This window comes from Atta colombica, unplaced genomic scaffold (genome assembly GCF_001594045.1).
Source record: "Atta colombica isolate Treedump-2 unplaced genomic scaffold, Acol1.0 scaffold207, whole genome shotgun sequence".
Lineage (NCBI taxonomy): Eukaryota > Metazoa > Arthropoda > Insecta > Hymenoptera > Formicidae > Atta > Atta colombica.
Genome location: NW_017259302.1, coordinates 3,335,424 through 3,354,702, shown reverse-complemented (window position 1 = coordinate 3,354,702; position 19,279 = coordinate 3,335,424). Strand labels below are relative to the sequence as shown.

Here is a 19,279-nt window from a genome sequence, read left to right as displayed (position 1 = left end):
ATATATATATATATATGTGTGTGTGTGTGTGTATGTGTGTGGCGTGTGTGTGTATGTATGTATGCTATGTGTTACGAATCGTGATCATGTAGCATCAACAAAATAAATGAACTCTTGCCGCGACTCGCGCGTGATCGACGCTATTGGCCGTGCGAGACACGCGGAGTCGCGCGCATCGTTTCGTCACCGCCGTCGCGATGCCCGACACTCACGACGACTCGAAAACCGGCTGTCTGTCACAAGTCGTTTCGGAATAGGTCGCGTCGTTCGTTCGAGGGAGGTTCTTCCAATGCCCCGGCTCGCCCCACAGCGCACCGGTGCACCCTATCGACCGGCGATGGGGCGGCATTCATCGGATTTCCCTTGAGATCGTTCCCTAGAAATTCATTCAAAAATCATTAGTCATACTCGCGAGAATGCATCGCTAATGAATGCGTATTTAATGGACGATCGAAAATCTGAGATTCGAAGATTTATGCATCGAGTCAAGAGTTTGCTACCAAATGTTGAATGAAATAATAATAATTTCAAAAGTTTGATTTATATAGTATAACAAAAAAATTTTACCTTTTTAAATATTTAGCAATTCTTATCAAACAATTGGTATTATTATATATATTGGTTTTATATATATATGTTTGGTAATACTTACTACTCTTTAAATCTTTTAGAGTAAAATTTCACTCTAAAAGACTGAAAATTGAGCCAGCCTTGAAAAAAGAGTGAAAATATTTTCACTTTTAAACAAGAATGGCAGATTTTATTCTTTATTGTAGGAGTGGGAGTTTATTCTTTTGGAGTAAGATTTCACTCTTTTGAGTGGAAGTCACTCCAAGAATGAAATTGTACTCTTAAAAAATAAAAATTTGCCATTCTTGTCCAAAAGTGAAAAATTTTCAAGACTGACTCAATTTTCACTTCAAAAGATTTAAAGAATAAATGTTTAGAAAAGTAAAATTATTTTTAATAATAACCGAATATTTAGTATTAGTTATTATCAGAGTTATTATTACAGACTCTTTTTTCAGTTTAGGATGTTATTACAATAGGATTTCTGTATATAAGACGTTCCACATCAAATCGAGCACCTTTGAAACATCGTTTTTATTTTTTATTTTTTTAAATTTGCTGACATTCTACAGATAAAAATATGAGACACGTATTTCATGAAAAAATTTTAGATTCTTTTTTGTGAAGTTATTTACGCTTGTAAGTTGCAGAAATTCATGAAAAAATGTCATTCGACATGTGAACATTCGAATTATTATTTCGAAACTAATAGTCGTACAAAAAAAAACGCAAGAGATCGATTTCAAAAATCTTAAATTCTATGGATAGGTTAGTTTTACTTTATCATTTTCAAATAAATAAATCATTTTCCATTTTGTTTATAATTTTTATTAATATCTTTCATCAACTCACCAATTTAAAATTTGGTAAAAATATCATATTTCTACTTTAATTATAAAGTAACTCTGAAAATTTCAAAATGGAAGCCGAATAAATTGTATAGTTAAAAACTTCTGTTGTATGGTACGATTCGACATATGTATGTCGGTTTGATGTGAAATATCTCGTATAACTCTTAAAGTATTATATATTATATATACCACATCATTATATTATCATTGTATATTGCATGCACAGACATTATATGGTACAAATGAAAAAAACTTCGTAAAGACAATATAACCATATCCGATACTGTCGTTGTATTGTAGCTTTTTTTTTACCATATATGATATTTACTCTACGATAATATAATGATAATAATAAATCGATACTGTCATTAAAAGTTACAGAATCCCAGTGCAGTTTGATCAATCGAAATTGAAATTGGAATTGCACGGTACAATTTCCGCGCTCGATATAGAATAAAGTGAGTGAATTTGTAGATGGCACGCTTCCGGGATTTCTTTGACGCGACGTCTGATTCCTCCGCTTAACATCAATTTTGGACTGGAGGTTGCTTGGATATGGTGCGCGCGTACGCAAGGGCGTGAACCGAAACGCTTCTTCATGGCCGGATATTTCTTCCGGGATATGATTCGATATCGCAAGGTATGCGGAAACGGAGTGATAGGTAGCACGAGCAAGAAGCCCGAAAGAAGCAATGATAACGTAACCGTTGTTCGGTGCATGCATTCGGTCGACTCACCGCGAAGCAAAGAGGGTTTTTTATCCTTTTTCTTTCTAGAGGCACACCGAGCTCGCGCGAAACGCGCGAATGCGCTCCCCTCGCGTTTTCATCGCGTGATGCCGTATAGTCAGCAGAAATAAAGAAAGTTGCCTAAGCTGTGTATTATCGAACCGATTACTTCAACGATTATCGACATGCGCGTTCTTTATTGCGTGAAAATTGAGCTGACGAGGAAACGATCAGATTTGATTTGGGATTCAATTACGGCAAGCTGCAATTTTTTCCAAATGTAACAGCGAGACAACGCAATCTAGCACATCATTTGCACCCTCGTTACTCGTTTATTTGCATAGTCTCGCGAAAGACAATTAAGAAGCCACCAGAACTGCGGCCTGAAGATTTACGGGAGTATAGAAAATTAGAAAGGCGACAATTAACCGCTGCTAATGAAACCGCATTCTAGAGATTTTAATTGTACGTTCATGTAGTTTCTCGTGCATAGTGCATAAACCATCAGAGAAAAGATAATTTAAATGTAATCGGGCCGACGCGGAAGTGCATTACGCAAACGTTGATCTTACATCATTAAACTATCACGCTTGCGAGGAAGTGAATGACAGATCTTTGATAAAAAAAAAAATTCTCTGTATGAAGGACGTAATGTGTAATATTATGTACGTACTCTATTCACACGCGTGACGTTCAGAATACCTGCGCTATTCGCGATATATAACGACAATGTTCGATTTTCACCACACCTTATTCCACGTTTCTCACAGTTCAAGGGCGTCTCGGAAAATCCCGTCGAGTTACGCCGGCGAATCTACAGGCGTACCGATCGATTACTCGAAGCCGGCGAATTTTTCGAAGCACGCGACGTGTCGCCTCGGCAAACCGCTCCGAAAATTCCGACGACGATCGATGCCCCGATTTGCTCCGATTCGCGTATATGTAAACCGAGTGCGCGCTGTAAAGCGCAAAGAGAACTTTATTGTCTTTGCTTAGCAGCAAAATGAAAAGAGAAAAAGATTTGGATCTTTCCAACAGGAATTTATTTCAAAGATCTCAATCATATCACTATAATCTATATTATCATAAATATCCAATATATCTTAACGGCCGAAAAACTTTTGGTAGAGGCTACGTATATAAGGCTGGCGAATCTTCCGAAGCATGCAACCTTTTCAACGAGTCACTAGGAATGTCTCGACCGCCTCACGATCGATGCCGCATCCTCGCTACGCTTTGCACTTCGTTACTAGCGCGTGCGATGCTCTCGTCTTCTTGAGCTAGTCTGATTCTAATCAGCGAAGGCGCCCTACCTACGGGGTTCGATAGGCCACATCGATCGATCGAACCCAAGTGGAGAACGGAAGCGTGGCTGCTTTGTATGTTGTTTAACGCATATATTCTACGTAGGCGGCGGGCTCCGAAACTGACAGCGAGCGGATCAGCCATGCGGTGCGTGCGGCACGAGACACGCGTCACATCAACGGCATCGCCTCTGTACAACACCCGCCATTCGCATGAGCCACTACGACGCGCGCTCGCTCTACGACCGCATGAAATTCTTGGTCCGATGGTTAACGTACCCAGGTAGACTTCGCCTGGCAAATGAACTGATAGATGAGGCGCGAGAGCTAGTTTGCTGCAACACCAGTACCGTGACGGCCCAGCCGAGGTCAAATCTCGGTTGACCTCCTCGCGGTGCAACGCGCTGCAACGCGAGTACGTGCATCAGTCGGGGGAAGAAGTCAATAGCGGCGTTCTTTAAACGGCGTTACTACGACTCAGTCTCGTACTCGCTGCGACACGGGAGGACTGTCATGGCAGTCATGAATTGGAAGCGGGGCCGGTGGCGACTGCCAGCGCCTTCGGCCAGACAACGGCCTGTTAGCCAGCACCCTTCTTTTCCAGACAGCTACTCCAACATCGGCGCATGCGTATATGGTTTTTAGACCTTTCGATCCACCGGCGGAGCACGGCTTTAGCGGTATCTTCTAAAGCGACCCAGGTCTTTGACTCCGCGTCTAGCTATCACTTTCTGAATTTCTGTAAAGATAGAGAGTGATTTCACCATCAGTCGATTGGAGGATAGTTGCGCTGGTTGCACATCTGATGACTCTTGATAAAGGAAAGAATTGGATTACTCATAGCTTTAATGAATATAGTAATATGATTTAACAATATCTAAAAATGAAGATGATAGTATTTATAATTAAGTAAATGGCATAATGCAGTTTACTTCAAGAAAAGAGATATATAAAGAGATATATAAGATATATATGAAGAACTATAGAATTGTTTTACATCAATAATGTTATTTTATAAAAACACTATTTTATACTTATGTATATTTGTGTACGGAAAATGATTTACATTATTTTTATTGAATTTATATATTTGGAGCATCTAATAATTATTCAATGTTCTTTACTTCAATGTTCTTTGAAATTATTTTTATTTTTGTTACAATATTTTGAATTCTTCTATCGATAAATATTCAACACACCTCTATTCCGCCAGCTGGCAGCAGTTTCCATATATGTATATACATAGTATATCATAATATACATGCATATAGCGCAAGTTAAAATATATGTATGCATATACAAACTCCAATTCTTCCATAGCCTATCAGCTGACTACCCAGAGTCAGTAAATGATTGAATCAATCTGTCAGTAACCGATTGATCTTGCATTTGCATTTCGATTTAATCATGTTGTGTCGTAACATCTTGAGGACACATTCTATCTGCAACAAATCGGCTATATTCGCCTGCTTGCAGTGTTTGGCGAATAACAATCTTAATGTGACATTGAAACATCCAGAGCAACGTTTGCTTGTTTCGGACACACGTGAATGTACGATCGGTAATGTTCTCGATCAATGGAGTCGCCGATTCGAGAACGAAGGCGTCTCTGAACCAGTAGAATCCATAGAACATATAGTGGCGCACGTTATAGGGATTAAAAAGGTATTCGTAATTTTGCTATTTTCTCATTTGTGACATTTTGTAATCGACGTTATTTAACAAATTAGAAAGTATTAGTACTATTAGAAAATATTAATGACGTACATTAGAGAATATAAGAGTATAAGATAGAAATAATCTTTGCAAATAAATTTAATAATTTTAAAGAAATATTAAAACTTGATCCTAAAGATCTATTGCTAGATTTTAAATAAATAAAAATTGCTCTTATTATTCTCTTATTATTTGCAGATAATAGATATTTGTACTGTCAGAAATGATACTCTCAACGCGAGCCAGATTGAGAAATTGGAGTCGTTATGCGAATGTCGTTTATCTAGGTAAGAGGCCCTTAAAAAAGGCCTTGTAGTCTACTATACTGGATCATTGCACCAAGTCTTCATCATCTTTCGCTCGCTTATGAATGCCAAGTCCTTGCAGGATGCCAGTTCAGTATATTATTGGCGAATGGGATTTTCGAGACATTACCGTGAAACTTGTACCACCGATTTTTATTCCTCGCCCGGAAACCGAGATACTGGTAGATTTTGTGTTGAAAAGACTGAATTTGTCACAAGCTGATAGTTGTGAAATTTTAGAAATAGGTTGTGGTTCAGGTGCTATATCACTTGCTCTCGCACACGCTTGTAAAAAGGTATGCGAGAGTATTTTTGTTGAGCTATTTTTTTTAGAAACAGACTCTGATAATTATAATTGAAAAAATGACATTTATTTTTTTTAGATAAAATGTATAGCGATTGATGAGAATTTACATGCTTGCGATTTGACGATAATAAATCGAAGCAAATTGGATTTAACGGAACAAATTACAGTAATACATGCGACTCTAAAGTCAGATGCAAGTATTGAAATCTTGAGCAATTTGTATAATGCTGGTGATAGCAAGGATTTGAATTCAAAATTGTTTGACTATGTGATCAGTAATCCGCCGTACGTGCCAACAAAGAAGATATCGGAATTACAACCTGAGATAAGAATGTAACGTGCAAAATACAATTGTGAATTTTAAATTATAAATATGTTTAAATTATAAATTATAAATAAATTATAATATTAAATTATAAATTATAAATATGTAAAAAATTAATAATATATTTATTATGTAGTTATGAAGATCTCCGAGCATTGGATGGCGGTAATGATGGATTGAAAGTAATTAAGCCACTTTTAAAGTATGCTGCAAAAGTATTAAAACCTGGTGGACGTCTTTTTATAGAAGTTGACCCCACTCATCCCGAATATATACAATTTTTTACAAATAAGTATTCTGAATTAAAACTCCATTATGAACACACATACAAAGATTTTTGTAATAATGATCGTTTCGTGGAAATATTGAAAGTCATTTAAAGAAATGATTTTTGACGCTATTTGTATTATTTTGTATATGGTTATTTTAGAAAATAATCTTAATAAACAGCATATTAATAACATTAGACTGTATATATTATCAGTTTTTAATAATATCTGATTTAATAATATTTTTTTATATTTCATTATAATATAATTAATATATAAGTTTAAAGAAATTATAGAAGAAATAACAACGATTACTAAATTTTTTTTCATTTATGATTTCCAACAAGCATGATATAAATCAGGCCTGTCCAATTTGAGCCAAAATGCAAAGTCACCGACGCAAAAAAATTCAATGTTAGTAAAATCTCAGGAACTGTAAAGTGTTGATAAGCGTCAGATGCGTATCGACTTTACAGTCTTCGAAATCTTACTTACATTGAATTTTTTTGTGTCAATGGCTTGCTTTTGGTTTCGGAGCTCAAATTGGACAGGTCTGATCTAAATAATAATTGATACGATCAACGTGATGCTATAAACGCTTTGAAGCGTTTTTTAATTGGTCAGTAACATTTTTTCTTCTAATTAGTCCATCAAACGTTTCTCGTTTGTAACGAGACTTTAATCACAGCCAATGTCATCAATATGACAAACTCTGCTGTAAACTTGAGAAACTTTAGACATTGCTATGTATTTATATATAAAATTCCATAAATAATAATTAATAGTAATGATGATAAATTCATTTATAAAAAGTCGCTTGGACGCTCATCGCGTCCAATGTACAGTAGGCATTAATGCAACCGCAGACAAAATTACGTAACTATAACTTATAAGTTAAAACTTTTCTATAATGCGTAGTATACAGTGCATTAGAGAATAAATCGATCAAAATTTTTCTTTTTCGTAAAATGGGAGAAAAGAAAGGATTCTGATTAGTTGATTCGCTTGACGCACTATGTGTTCTATATTAGCCTGTGCTGCTGCCTTAGGGTTGCCAAATGTTTATGTTATCCACACAAACTTGCATAGCTGTATAAACAATCGATTCAATCCTTATTGAGATCCAATAATCTCTCACAACTCGCCGGCTTACATAATAAAGTAGCAGTAAAGTAACAGTGTCGCTGCGTTTGACATAACGCTGAGACACTACCGTATTTCCAGATATTGCATATACTTTATCTGTGTCATTGATACAGGTACATATTTCTATATTGGACAGATTAGTAAGTATTATTTTAATACTTTTTATAATTTAATCAGTCGAATTTTTTTATCGTTAATTGTATTGCATTAAATTTGCAAATGCATTCTATGTAATGGTATATACAATGACTGATTAATAAATTAAATTTGGTGATAGGATTTTGTAACAATAAAATTACGATATTATTTGTCATCTCTATAATGTTTATGCTTTCGTGTAAATATGAATACGTGTAAAATGTTCAGTTTTGCTATAATTAATATAATGGAAAACTTCGGCGTCAAGTTATAAAATTTTGTGAAAAAGATTGATTGAATATTTACATTGTTTTTTGTCTTACGCTTAAATATATCACTTCGCAGATATTTAAGCTACACTATTGTACTTGCTACTGGGCTTTACTGGGATGAGAACTTTTCAAGTTCTTTTTTGATTGATGCGATTAAAGGTACTGCAGGATCTTCTGGTGAAAGCCTGTTATCTGCTAATATACGCCTGGTATCCACTTCGGGCAAGTTTGGTCTATGAAATGGACCCGCGCTGAGTGGTCTTGAGCCCCAGGCACCGCGAGAATGAATTGATTCGATTTGCCCAGTTTCTAGAATATCCTCGTCCAGACCTCTACGTGGTAATGATGTACGAGGTCGCGTCTTCATTTCCATCGTTGGCGTTGTTACTGGGCTGTAGAGTTATAAAATTTTTTACTATTCAATTAATTTAATTATTTATTAAATTTATTTAATCTACGAATAGTATTATACATAAAATATGTATAATAGAATAGTATATACTATTAGTATATACTATTAGAAGAATAGTATATACTATATATATATACTATATAAATAAAACACTTAGTAATTACGATATTATTTTTCTTGGGCAGATAAAACAGTTTAAACCGAGAAAAATCGTTGTTTTACTATTTCCTCAATCATTAATAAGGAATTAATAAGTAAATAATTAATTCATAAAAAACTTGCGAATAAGCATTTACGTGATTCGAACGACAAAAAAATAGTTTAGCATTACGCATTATTTATGGTTGCTAGGCGTACGTTCTTCCATTTTCCCCAATGGCTTGCCATGCGCGTAGCAACTATTTTGGCTGAATAGTTCATCTTTCTTCCTCTTCTTTCGTCCTGAAGAAAAAAGGAAGAAAGATGAATTGGTGCAAAAGTTCAACCAAAAAGAATAGGCTTCATGATTGTTGCATAACACTACAAAAAATGGTTTTTGCTAAAGTCTAACAATTTAGCTAATGCAGATTTAAAAATAAATTTTGTTGGATTATCAAAATAATTATGAACTCAAGCTATAATTGCTAGAATATCAAAATTTTTTGCATCATTGATCATCATGCTTCAATTTTCTATCATAATTACTTTATTGATCCATCAAAATTATTTTAGATCTGTCTATCTAAATTTTTAAATATTTCTGCGGTAAAATTATTCATTCCGTATAATTTTTTCCCATGAGGCATGTTTTCATTAGACACATTGATTCATGGACCACCCTTAATTAATTTTTTATTAATTATTTTAAAAAATCGATAAAGAACTTTCCTATTCAATTTTACTCGCTCCTGTTTGCGAGAGATGGCACGATAATTAGACACTCCATATATAATGATAAAATATATATGGCAAGGTTTTCCACTGTAAGTGATTACATTTAAGACATTTATCTCTTATTGGTTTTAAAAATAAAGAAATATACGTATTCAGTGTTATTAATAATTAATATAGCGATTTTAGATGTTATAATATGCAATTATTTGTTAGAAGAAGAAAACCAAGGATGTATACCTGACGTGGGCGGATTTGCCTTTGGTTTCTGAAAGTATCGCGAGTGTATCCGCTGTACATGCAACGGTGATCGGCTGCGACGGTCGTTGCGGCTCTTTGATCTTGATATCTCTGCTTCCGAAGAGACTGAAGGAGTCCTCGAGCAACTCGTGAAGTCTCCTCCTGGCGCGGCCCACGGGTCCGGATGGTAGATGGTACACTCCATCGATATCCGTTTCGGACGTACCATTACCTTTAGACAAGTTGAATCTTTCGAGAGATTGTGTGAAGAAATAAATATTTCTTACATCTTGCAGTAATCGATTGCGAACGAATGAGTTGGAGTAACTTTACTATATCTTAGACTAAAATAATTCGTAGAAAGATATTACTTATTCGTTCGTAATCGATGCGAAGAGAAATATTGACGTTGCTGGAAGAACATTTTTAAATTACAGATATTGATATTAAATAATTCGAAAAAGTAAAATATGTTTACCTTCTGTAGAAAATATCTGTTTCCTAAGATTCCAAACAATCGGTCCTACAGCTCCAGGATCCTTTGAGGCACTCGATGTTCTTGTAAGAAACGTATCGTTGATATTGTCACTTCTATTGTGACGCACTAATTCTGGAGAATCGATGTCTAGGTGCCTAATCTAAAAATAAAAAACATTTTATCATTAAAAATATATAAAAATATAACTGATTTATATCGATCGGTGATCTAGTTCATTTTCCAAAAATTACCATGACTGGTTCCAACACTTTTGACAATGGTTCTACACTACGCATACTAGGAAATTGCTTGCACGATGGCATTGATAAATATGATCGTGGCGAAGCAGTAGATTCTTCTTTATGTTTTGCATAACCGTTCTCTAAAGACTCCAATGTCTCTATGTGATCGGTTAACGACTCCGGTGATTCAGCTCGGTCCATTGCATTCGTTCTTATCATTTTTCCATGAGATGCTCTATATTTCATACATGAAATGTACAATTATAGTATGTATATACTTTATCTTTTATTTACTATTTATTAATTTAGATTTTATATTATTATTTTCAATTCTCTTATATGATCATGTAGCTTAGCATATTAATGATAAGTCGTCCCTAATTAGAGTAACTCCGACATATACGCCACACCTAACAAAAACTTAATTTATTAAGTTTTCATTTACTATTTTTGAAATAAACCAACTATATCAGTAAAAACTTTGTCTACCTACTGTTATGAAAAAATATTTGAAAACCGAAATATTTATTTTTTGCATTAAAAAAAGAACTTTTTGAAACTCTTGCATTTTTTTTGTCATATAATATATTCTATAGAAGTGGGATATACGGCTTATAGAGAGAAGGGGGGGAAGGGTATATGTAGCTCATGAAAAATTTACAAATAATGTTAATAAATAAGACGTAAAATGACACAACCTATAAACTATGTCTATAAAGACATAACTTATAAAATATGTCTGTAAAGGAATCTTATTGAGGAATAAGAATGATAAATGTGCATATAAAGTAATAGAGAACAATTGCAATCTTCCTATATAATATTACAAGTGTTATTACGTGAGATATATATTTCATGTAATGCGTTTATTGCATTTCGTGTATTGAATCCAATCTGCGCACTTTGTATGCTTTGGATATAAATCCCACCCGCTAAAAATGCTGTATAATCTCAAACCGGTGGGATATACAAGACAAGAAACTAAACAAAGAATACAAGAACAAAGCACTTGTATTTTGCTATACAATATGCTTTACTATTTCTTTACTCTTATATGTCATGAAATAACCACTAAATCTTTTACGCACAATAATTATTTTATAATTTATGACGGCGTTACTTATTACAGTGACAAATATAATATGAATTCAAATATAAATTCAAATATAAATTCAACTTACAACAATTTCATTAATATTAACAGTAAGAAGCTGAAATCATAACACAATACTAATATAACATAAAGGCATGTAACAGAATAATTGCGGAAAAATTATTCCCACTTCTTCTATTTTTTCTGATTACTACGTATTTGTCGGAGTTACCTTAAGTTGTCAGGAATTTTGGTGATTACTTTGCTTTTTTTGTTACGTGTTTTTGAGTACTCCAAAGGACCGATCCACGAGTTTTCTTTGGTTCTTCGTCGTCGTCGCTGGAAACTTCATGAATGCCTAATTCCAGACTATCGGGCGTGTCAGGCGTGATCGGAGTTCGGGATAAAGTCCGCGGAGTTTGCCGCTGACTGGTACCATCGGTCTGCGAACAAGGGTGGGCCGAATAAAAGACAATGATATCCGAAAAGTAATAATTTGCTCGACGGAGTAGGAGCAATATTTTGTTAGAATCGATATTGTCCTGACATCATAGAACTGAATTATCTTTCCTTCTAATTTTCGACGTCGTTTCGTTGATCGTTCGCGTGTCGTAATGGTTTTAATGCGTCGAGCTTATTTCCCTATGGTACCCCGTAACTTTTATATCACGCAAGGAAAGAACTTTAAAAATTATGAATTCTTTTACAAAAAAATCTGCTTTCTCAATTCCGCACGATATTTAGCAAAACGTACGTTTCGTCGTTTTTATTATACGCTCTGCATAATAAAATGTAACAGAAATTTAAGCTAATTCGTACACTGACTCATACAAAAATTCGCAATCTTAATTCAAAAAATGATTTTTTTATTTAGTTAATAGAAGTAGAAACCGTATTACACATACCTACCTTGATTTCTGTTTCCGATGTTGAGAATGCAGTGTTATCGAGACCGGACGTCGCGGTTGCATATTCACGTTCTTTTTTAAGAATACTTTTATTCGGCGGTGCAACGACAGCGCTGTGTGCTCTTTTTCTTTTGGCAGCCAAGATCAAACCAACGAGAACGAAAATTAGCAAAACGACACCCGCGCCAGCGGCACCAATTAATAGCCATGCGTCTCTCCTTCTCGATAAAGCTAGAGGTCTACTCTCTTTCAGATAAGCTACGAGAGAAAATAACATAATTTATATGTGAGGATGTAACATGTTTGTAATAACAATTTTACGAAATCCTTTCTGATGAGATTGTTATTTACTTACGTTCACTTTGAATAATTACCGGTGCGCCGAGTTCCAAAGCGACTTCTTGGGGTGAAAGAAGCATCATATCTCTTGCAGCCATTTCAGCAAGAACAGGCTTATCATCGAGATGAACTGAATAGATCAATCTCATCGCACCTTCGAAAATGCTCGTATTCTGCATTCTGACCTTTACTACTCCCGGAATCGAACCGTCCGCTAAACGCAATCTCGAACGTACACTTGTACTCGCATCTTCGTTATCATTAGATCGGCTTTTGGAGATGCTTTCAGTATTCAGTTTTGAATCAGATGAAGGAAATGACATAGATTGTGACGGGAATTGTTTACTAGAATCGTCAATTGTATCAGGGACAAGATGTATTGAATCGACAGTTATAGATTCATCGTTTTGTATAGAAAAGGATTTTGTTTCCTTTTTCAATGTTTTTATAATCTTCTTCAAAGCGGAATTGTCTTTTGTAGATTTATCATAATCGTTTGTTGCGTCAATGTCAAATACTGGCAACAACATCTTTTTTGATCTGGGAATTTCGATCATTCTCATGGACTTAACTTGCGAAACATTCGAAAAGTATTTCTCGTCAACTAAGTTTCCAACACTCGTTTCAGTTCTTGCGTGAGTCGTAGAATTTTCATTGGTACCAATTGTTAATTCGAATAATTGAGTTTCAGTCGTATTTGCGGAAATTTCTTCTTGCGGAACTTTTACTTGAGATGAAGTTTCAAAATGTTTTTGTATGTTCTGTGAATATTGAAAAGAATAAGGATAATGAAAGAAATTAACATCTAATCGTATATTATACCTTTCGATTAATAAAATCACGTAATAATGCATCTCTTCGCGATCGTGGATCCATCGACAGCACACCAAGATGCCATTGTTGCTGTCTAGAAAACGCGGCTCGATACAAGCGAGCCAATCGAAGCTCAACTTTGGGCGGTACAGCTTCACCTGGACGAAGAACTGTTAACAGCCAGTACCTGTCAACACGAATTTATCTTTCTTTGTTTTATTTCTCAATATCGCAAAGCAATATTTATACAGTGCTATTTATAGTGATATGCTAAATTAATATAATAAACATATACTTATCATATTTATTCGTTCATCAAATCTTTTTGTCATTTGTTAAGATCTTTTTATTTTTTTCAATAAAAAAAAATATTCTCTAATAATTAATCTACCTTGGACCAGGATCATCTCCGATAAGAATTCCGATACTCTGATCATCATCATTCAATCTAGGTGTCGGTTCTATGCACGTGACGCATTCTGGATTGTAAGTATCGGGACGATGAGACGATATGGGGTCTTTCTCATCGGTCGGGGTATAAACTGTGACTGTATGAACGATTGTTCTTGTTTCGTAATATGTTAAACCTTGACTGGGATCCACCCATGGCGGCGCGTCTTCCAGACCAGTCCAAAAGAAATCCTGAAGATGCACCCGCCGTCCCGGCAGATGTTCGATCACGATAACTTCGTCTTCTGTACATTAACGAAAGTTGATATATTTGCTTTTGATTTTGTCGTGTGTATAACATTTTAAAAATGAGTATACAAATGTACATACAAATGTACATACAATACAATAAAATATTTATTATTAAAATTATAAAAATTACTTCGCCTGTCACTTTTATGTTTTAAATATCATTATTTATATCTTTAATAAAACGTTATATAGTTATTGTGTACTTAATAATCATAATCGGCCATTGTAGACATTTAATTTCCAGTTCATATTGATTGTGTTCTCACATGTACAGTCTAAAAGTGAAATTTTTATTAATAATCTTAAATTATTGCCGTAGTCTTGCCTTACATAAAGTAAAAATAATTTTTATTTTAATTACGATAAATACTGATTTTTATGATATTACTTATAAAACTGTAAAAGAATCTTATATTTTATTGATAAAAACTCATTCTTCGAGAAGGGCAAGAAAACATCGATGTTTATATGCGGAAGCTTTTCCAGGAGATACTTTGTCGATGGGGCCAATGACCGGCCATCATGCGACTTATCGGCGATGTCACGACATCGCTGAGGATGAGCCGATCATAATAAATGCGACAATAAAGATGGAGGACTAAATTGAGCTTCCTTATCACGCGATCACGTGATTGAAGATCATAAAAGTTGTACAATCCATTCACATGCGTGAGTAAAAACTGTTTTCTTTCGCATTACGGATTAAAAATATAATTTCTGTTGTTGTTTATTATGTCATTCTAAGAATTCCGGGAGTAACGTACTCTTGAGCTGAAAGTTTCTTATTTATTGTATTTCACGTTAATAGTTAAAAACTGCACTGAGAGAAAAATTTTTGATATTTATGACTTATATAATTACAGTATTATATTAATCATAAATATAATTGATCCCAAAAATAATTATAAATTTTATTTAAATTATAGTAATTGTATTTTTATAATAATAATAATAATATGTAATATATAATTCTACTATAATTCATAGTCGTTTCGGTGATAACGATATATTTGTTGATAGAATTAAACGTATAGTTATGAATTATTATTATTAATATTATAGCATATAATAACCATAATCATAATCATAAATATTAAAAAACTTTTTATGTAAGTAAGAAGTTTATGTTTTAATACGAGTTCAAAGCGAAGTTGATTTTGGATATATTGGACAGTTTCAGATGTTGCAACTGGTCATTGCTCGAATTATCGATCAATTATGACACTATGTGGAACGCGTCCATGATCTATTCTGCTCGCGGAATTTTTTTCACGTTGTTACGACGACCTGGTTTCACGCTTCGTTTGACTTTCCGGTGCGGAAATATTGTTAAAGTATCATTTGCAGTTTCGCAACTTTTTATAAGCGAGCGATTTATCCCTGTCTTCAAATTCATCTAATTATCAATGATTCAAAGACTGCAATGGTTTTGTATATATTGTAAATATAATATACTCTGCATTAACATAAATGTCTTTTCCTGTTGGTGGGGAACTTATTCAATCATTCCATATATACGCAGAGTTCACAATCACGCGGCATACCTCAGGTATTTTTAGTACGTGATGGTAGTGTTAAATCAATAGAAAACGGAGTTCCTATGGTGAGAATGAGTCGAATTGATCGCTATTAACCCCCGTATGCTCATTCCATTACATTCTCGTTGATATTCTCGTAAATTTACAAATAGTAAAGTACACTGACATTTCTATGACATATATATATGATATCAAGTAATCAGTAATAAATATTACGTCTGACATAACTTGTTTTAAGAAAAATTTGTTTTTATGATATACTCATATTTTATAATATTACAAAAATATTACTAACAATAAGTAGATATGTCACAACTTATTGTACATCTTACCGCAAAATAGATCAGAATAGTAACATATCGTATTCGCGTATATATAAGCACGTATATATAAGCACGTTGAGAATAATATCGATTATCTAACGCATACACCTGCATAAGAGCGCTGAATTACTTAAATTATCTCTTAGACTGGTGTCTAGCCGACAACCAGTTCAATTTTGAGTAACGCGAGTTGGTAGCCCATTGATAACAAGGTCATGGAAGAATGCACCCTGCGCGGAAATGAGATCACGGAGCGCGCAGTACATTGCTTGTGTTTTCGTGTGCACGTGTATCAAACGATGTGAAAGAAAGGTTCCGAATCGATCGAGCACGTGGAGAACCACTTATATGCGACCTAACTGATTCACACGCCTATCTGTACGCGCGTAAAATTTGTCGCGTGATACTATGGGGTAAAAATATGTATGTTATTCGTGTAGAATTCGTATTTATATAATAATTTATATAAGATATATGAGTAATAGTAAAAGAATCAAAATGCTAAGTAGAGCGATTTCTTTAATGAGATAAGTCTGCATTAAACTAAAAAGGGTAGTAGCGTTCTGAACAAATAATCGATAAGAAGAAATAAATATAAAAAGGTTTGAATGGAACTAGAGTCAAGTGCAATATGAATCTAATTACAAAAATAAACACTCGAAAAAGCAAAACGGTATGTTTTCATATCTTTATGTGTATCACTATTTTTGTATAGATTTGTCCATAGTGAACTATTTTAAAGTACATCGCACTAACCGGCTCCTGGTGGCATGGACGCGAGCACTCTCGTGATATTGGAGTTTTGCAGTAAGAAGATTGCAATCTGCACGAAAGACGCGGATAGCGTTCCACGCAGTATACTGCATAGTAGCATCGCGTTAAGCGCTCCCCGCTATACTGATTTGACGATACTACAGGGTGTTCATGAGTAACAGTAGAGTCTTAGAGCAGAGTAGAGCCTGCGCAGAGGTTGCGTGAGTGAAAGAACTGAATGTAACGTGTCAGATGGACAGAATTGAAGAAAAAAATAGTCATTGACAATTAAGATATATTATTTTACTAATCTCTTCTTTTTTTTCTGTTTTTTTTTCTGTACTTGTTGTTTTTATGTGTAACTAATGTATTTCCTACAAAATTGTGAGTTTATACCTCAATTCAATTTAACTGTAATCCTTTTTACCTGCTGTCGCTACGTACATCCATGTGTACTAACAATTATGTATCTCGTTTAAAAAGTTTCCTTTTTGATAATCGATAAATTAAAATTAAATCTTGACTAAGATTATTTTTGTTATTTTGAATAATAAAATTTTAATGCTAATAATAAAAAAATATTTTAAAATAAAGTAAACATAAAATTAAATTGATTTAAAAAATTTTTTTGTTGATATTTTAATTTTTAGTCATTTTTGAAATTATTGCGATAATTATTGCTATAACATTTATTTTTAGTACACAAAATTGATCGTTTTTAACAACAACATAGTTGCTTACATAGTCTTCAATGCATATTACTGCATATTATTTTAATATAAGAAAAGGCTCAAATAATTTATAAAATTACAATAATGAAGGGCTACGAGCTAAACAAAGACTTGTTGCTATGTTATGATTATTAAAAAACAAACAGTTTACATACGTTTCGATTGGATTATTTTCATTCATTTTGTTAAAATAATAAAATAATGTAAAATAATAAAATTCAAACGAAATTAACTAATCATTCTAATAAAACAATTCCATAGTTACGACTGCGAGATACATTCCAGACATATTGAATCGCTTTGTAATCGTCAATAAAATTCAAACGGAATTAACTAATCTTTAATAATAATAATAAAATATAAAAACATATAACATAATTATAAGAACAAAAAAAAATTATAAAACCTATTCACAAATTCTAATAGAAACTCTTAATCTTAATAATTTACAAAACTTCTTAAATAAATTACAAGATACGAAAACCAAAGCGTATTCTAATAAATGTGAAAGAATTCGATAACGCATTATCTCGCCCGCGTGTAATATTAAAATATTATAAGAAAAGCCTCAAATAATTTATAAAATTACAATAATGAAGATGCTAATAAACTGTTTGTTGTTTAATAATACACACACACACACACACACACACACACACACACACACACACACGCACGCACGCACGCACGCACGCACGCACGCTCACACGCACGCACGCGCACACGCGCACACACACTTACACACACACATACACACACACATACACACACACACACACACACACACACACACACATAGCATTAAGACTTGGCAGCCCTATCTTCATTATTGTGATTTTATATATTATTTTATTAATTATTTTCCAATTTGTTATTTTCGACATTTAGACATTAAACATTATATTTTTAATTCATTTATTTCTTGATCACAGCTACAACTTTGCAACTTACTGTTTAGCATTATAACGTGATTATTTTCGATATAAGAGAGTTGTTTTACTATATAAATTTTTATTTCTATTTAAACTTTATTATTTTAGTATTTTAGTATTTCTCTTATCCTAATTCTTATCCTAAAGTTTTCGTTTTCACATTTCGTTTTCACATATTAATAATGCTTTTCCGTTCTCGTATAATAGATACTTATTTCATAATATTAATTTAATAAGTCCACTATTTCCTATACTCTGTTTTTTCTGTACTCCATGCGGATTTAAATCACGATTCAATTATTTCTGACATTCATTTGGTATAATATATAATAGCTCTCATTTCAAATGATTCAGAATAATGATACAACCTGAGATGCTTAGAAGCTATTGATACGCAAAGTAGGATACTCGTATTTTATTCATTAATAGCTCGGCACACATATCAATTTCACAGCGTAACTCTCTAGACCCACTAACCAAGTGAATAGCATTACTTTTTAATCTCATCTTTCACAGAGAAATGAAGATTGTTAATATAGCACTCCAATATATATCGATTTCAGGAATATTTTCATGATTAAGTAATTTAACACAAATGAATGTATAAGTATTTAATTAAATATGATAAAATTGATGTGAAGGCATACGTAACATCAAGTGTACTTTCAATTGTGATCTAAAATAACTAGTATTACTGTAAGAATAGTTTTAAAGTAATGCTCTATCGTAACACAACATTAAATTAAAATTATATTGCGTAAGCTTTCATAACTTGCTGCACAGTGCTGCAATCTATTACTGAACTGTCGAAGACACGTAGCTTCATACTTCTTGAGCTTGACATAATTTATCAATCAATTTTGATCAAATATTTATGAAATTTATAATTTAATAATATTTATGAGAGAGAGAGAGAGAGAGAGAGAGAGAGAGAGAGAGAGAGAGAGAGTAGTGATATAATTCAATAAAATTTA

At 33.5% G+C, this 19,279-nt stretch overlaps 2 protein-coding genes across 2 annotated transcripts; one reads left to right on the top strand and one right to left on the bottom strand.

Annotated features, from left to right (window-relative positions):
* The first annotated feature begins 4,786 nt into the window (after positions 1-4,786).
* On the top strand, positions 4,787-6,486 carry LOC108687484 (hemK methyltransferase family member 1). Its single transcript, XM_018193259.1, has 5 exons — positions 4,787-5,118; positions 5,368-5,456; positions 5,557-5,770; positions 5,858-6,114; positions 6,243-6,486. The coding sequence occupies exons 1-5, from the start codon at positions 4,861-4,863 to the stop codon at positions 6,484-6,486; spliced, it is 1,062 nt and encodes a 353-aa protein (XP_018048748.1). The 5' UTR covers positions 4,787-4,860.
* A 1,375-nt stretch (positions 6,487-7,861) lies between these two features.
* On the bottom strand, positions 7,862-16,763 carry LOC108687458. Its single transcript, XM_018193225.1, has 10 exons — positions 16,646-16,763; positions 13,718-14,021; positions 13,336-13,513; positions 12,530-13,274; positions 12,176-12,432; positions 11,528-11,709; positions 10,183-10,408; positions 9,932-10,091; positions 9,454-9,685; positions 7,862-8,323 (listed from the first exon to the last, which is right to left on the bottom strand). Exons 1-10 carry the CDS (start codon positions 16,761-16,763, stop codon positions 8,041-8,043), a joined length of 2,685 nt encoding a protein of 894 aa, XP_018048714.1. The 3' UTR covers positions 7,862-8,040.
* Positions 16,764-19,279: the final 2,516 nt, after the last annotated feature.

What these genes read in the sequence shown, in the direction of transcription:
- LOC108687458 (XM_018193225.1), bottom strand. Translation starts at nt 16,763, where the DNA reads ATGCTACTATGCAGTATACTGCGTGGAACGCTATCCGCGTCTTTCGTG. An exon ending in GTGATTTTATTAATCGAAAG is followed by an intron (nt 13,275 to 13,335) that starts GTATAATATACG and finishes CAATATTCACAG; the next exon opens with AACATACAAAAACATTTTGA. An exon ending in CATCGGAAACAGAAATCAAG is followed by an intron (nt 11,710 to 12,175) that starts GTAGGTATGTGT and finishes CCTTGTTCGCAG; the next exon opens with ACCGATGGTACCAGTCAGCG.
- LOC108687484 (XM_018193259.1), top strand. Translation starts at nt 4,861, where the DNA reads ATGTTGTGTCGTAACATCTTGAGGACACATTCTATCTGCAACAAATCG. An exon ending in ACGTTATAGGGATTAAAAAG is followed by an intron (nt 5,119 to 5,367) that starts GTATTCGTAATT and finishes TATTATTTGCAG; the next exon opens with ATAATAGATATTTGTACTGT. An exon ending in TCGCACACGCTTGTAAAAAG is followed by an intron (nt 5,771 to 5,857) that starts GTATGCGAGAGT and finishes TATTTTTTTTAG; the next exon opens with ATAAAATGTATAGCGATTGA.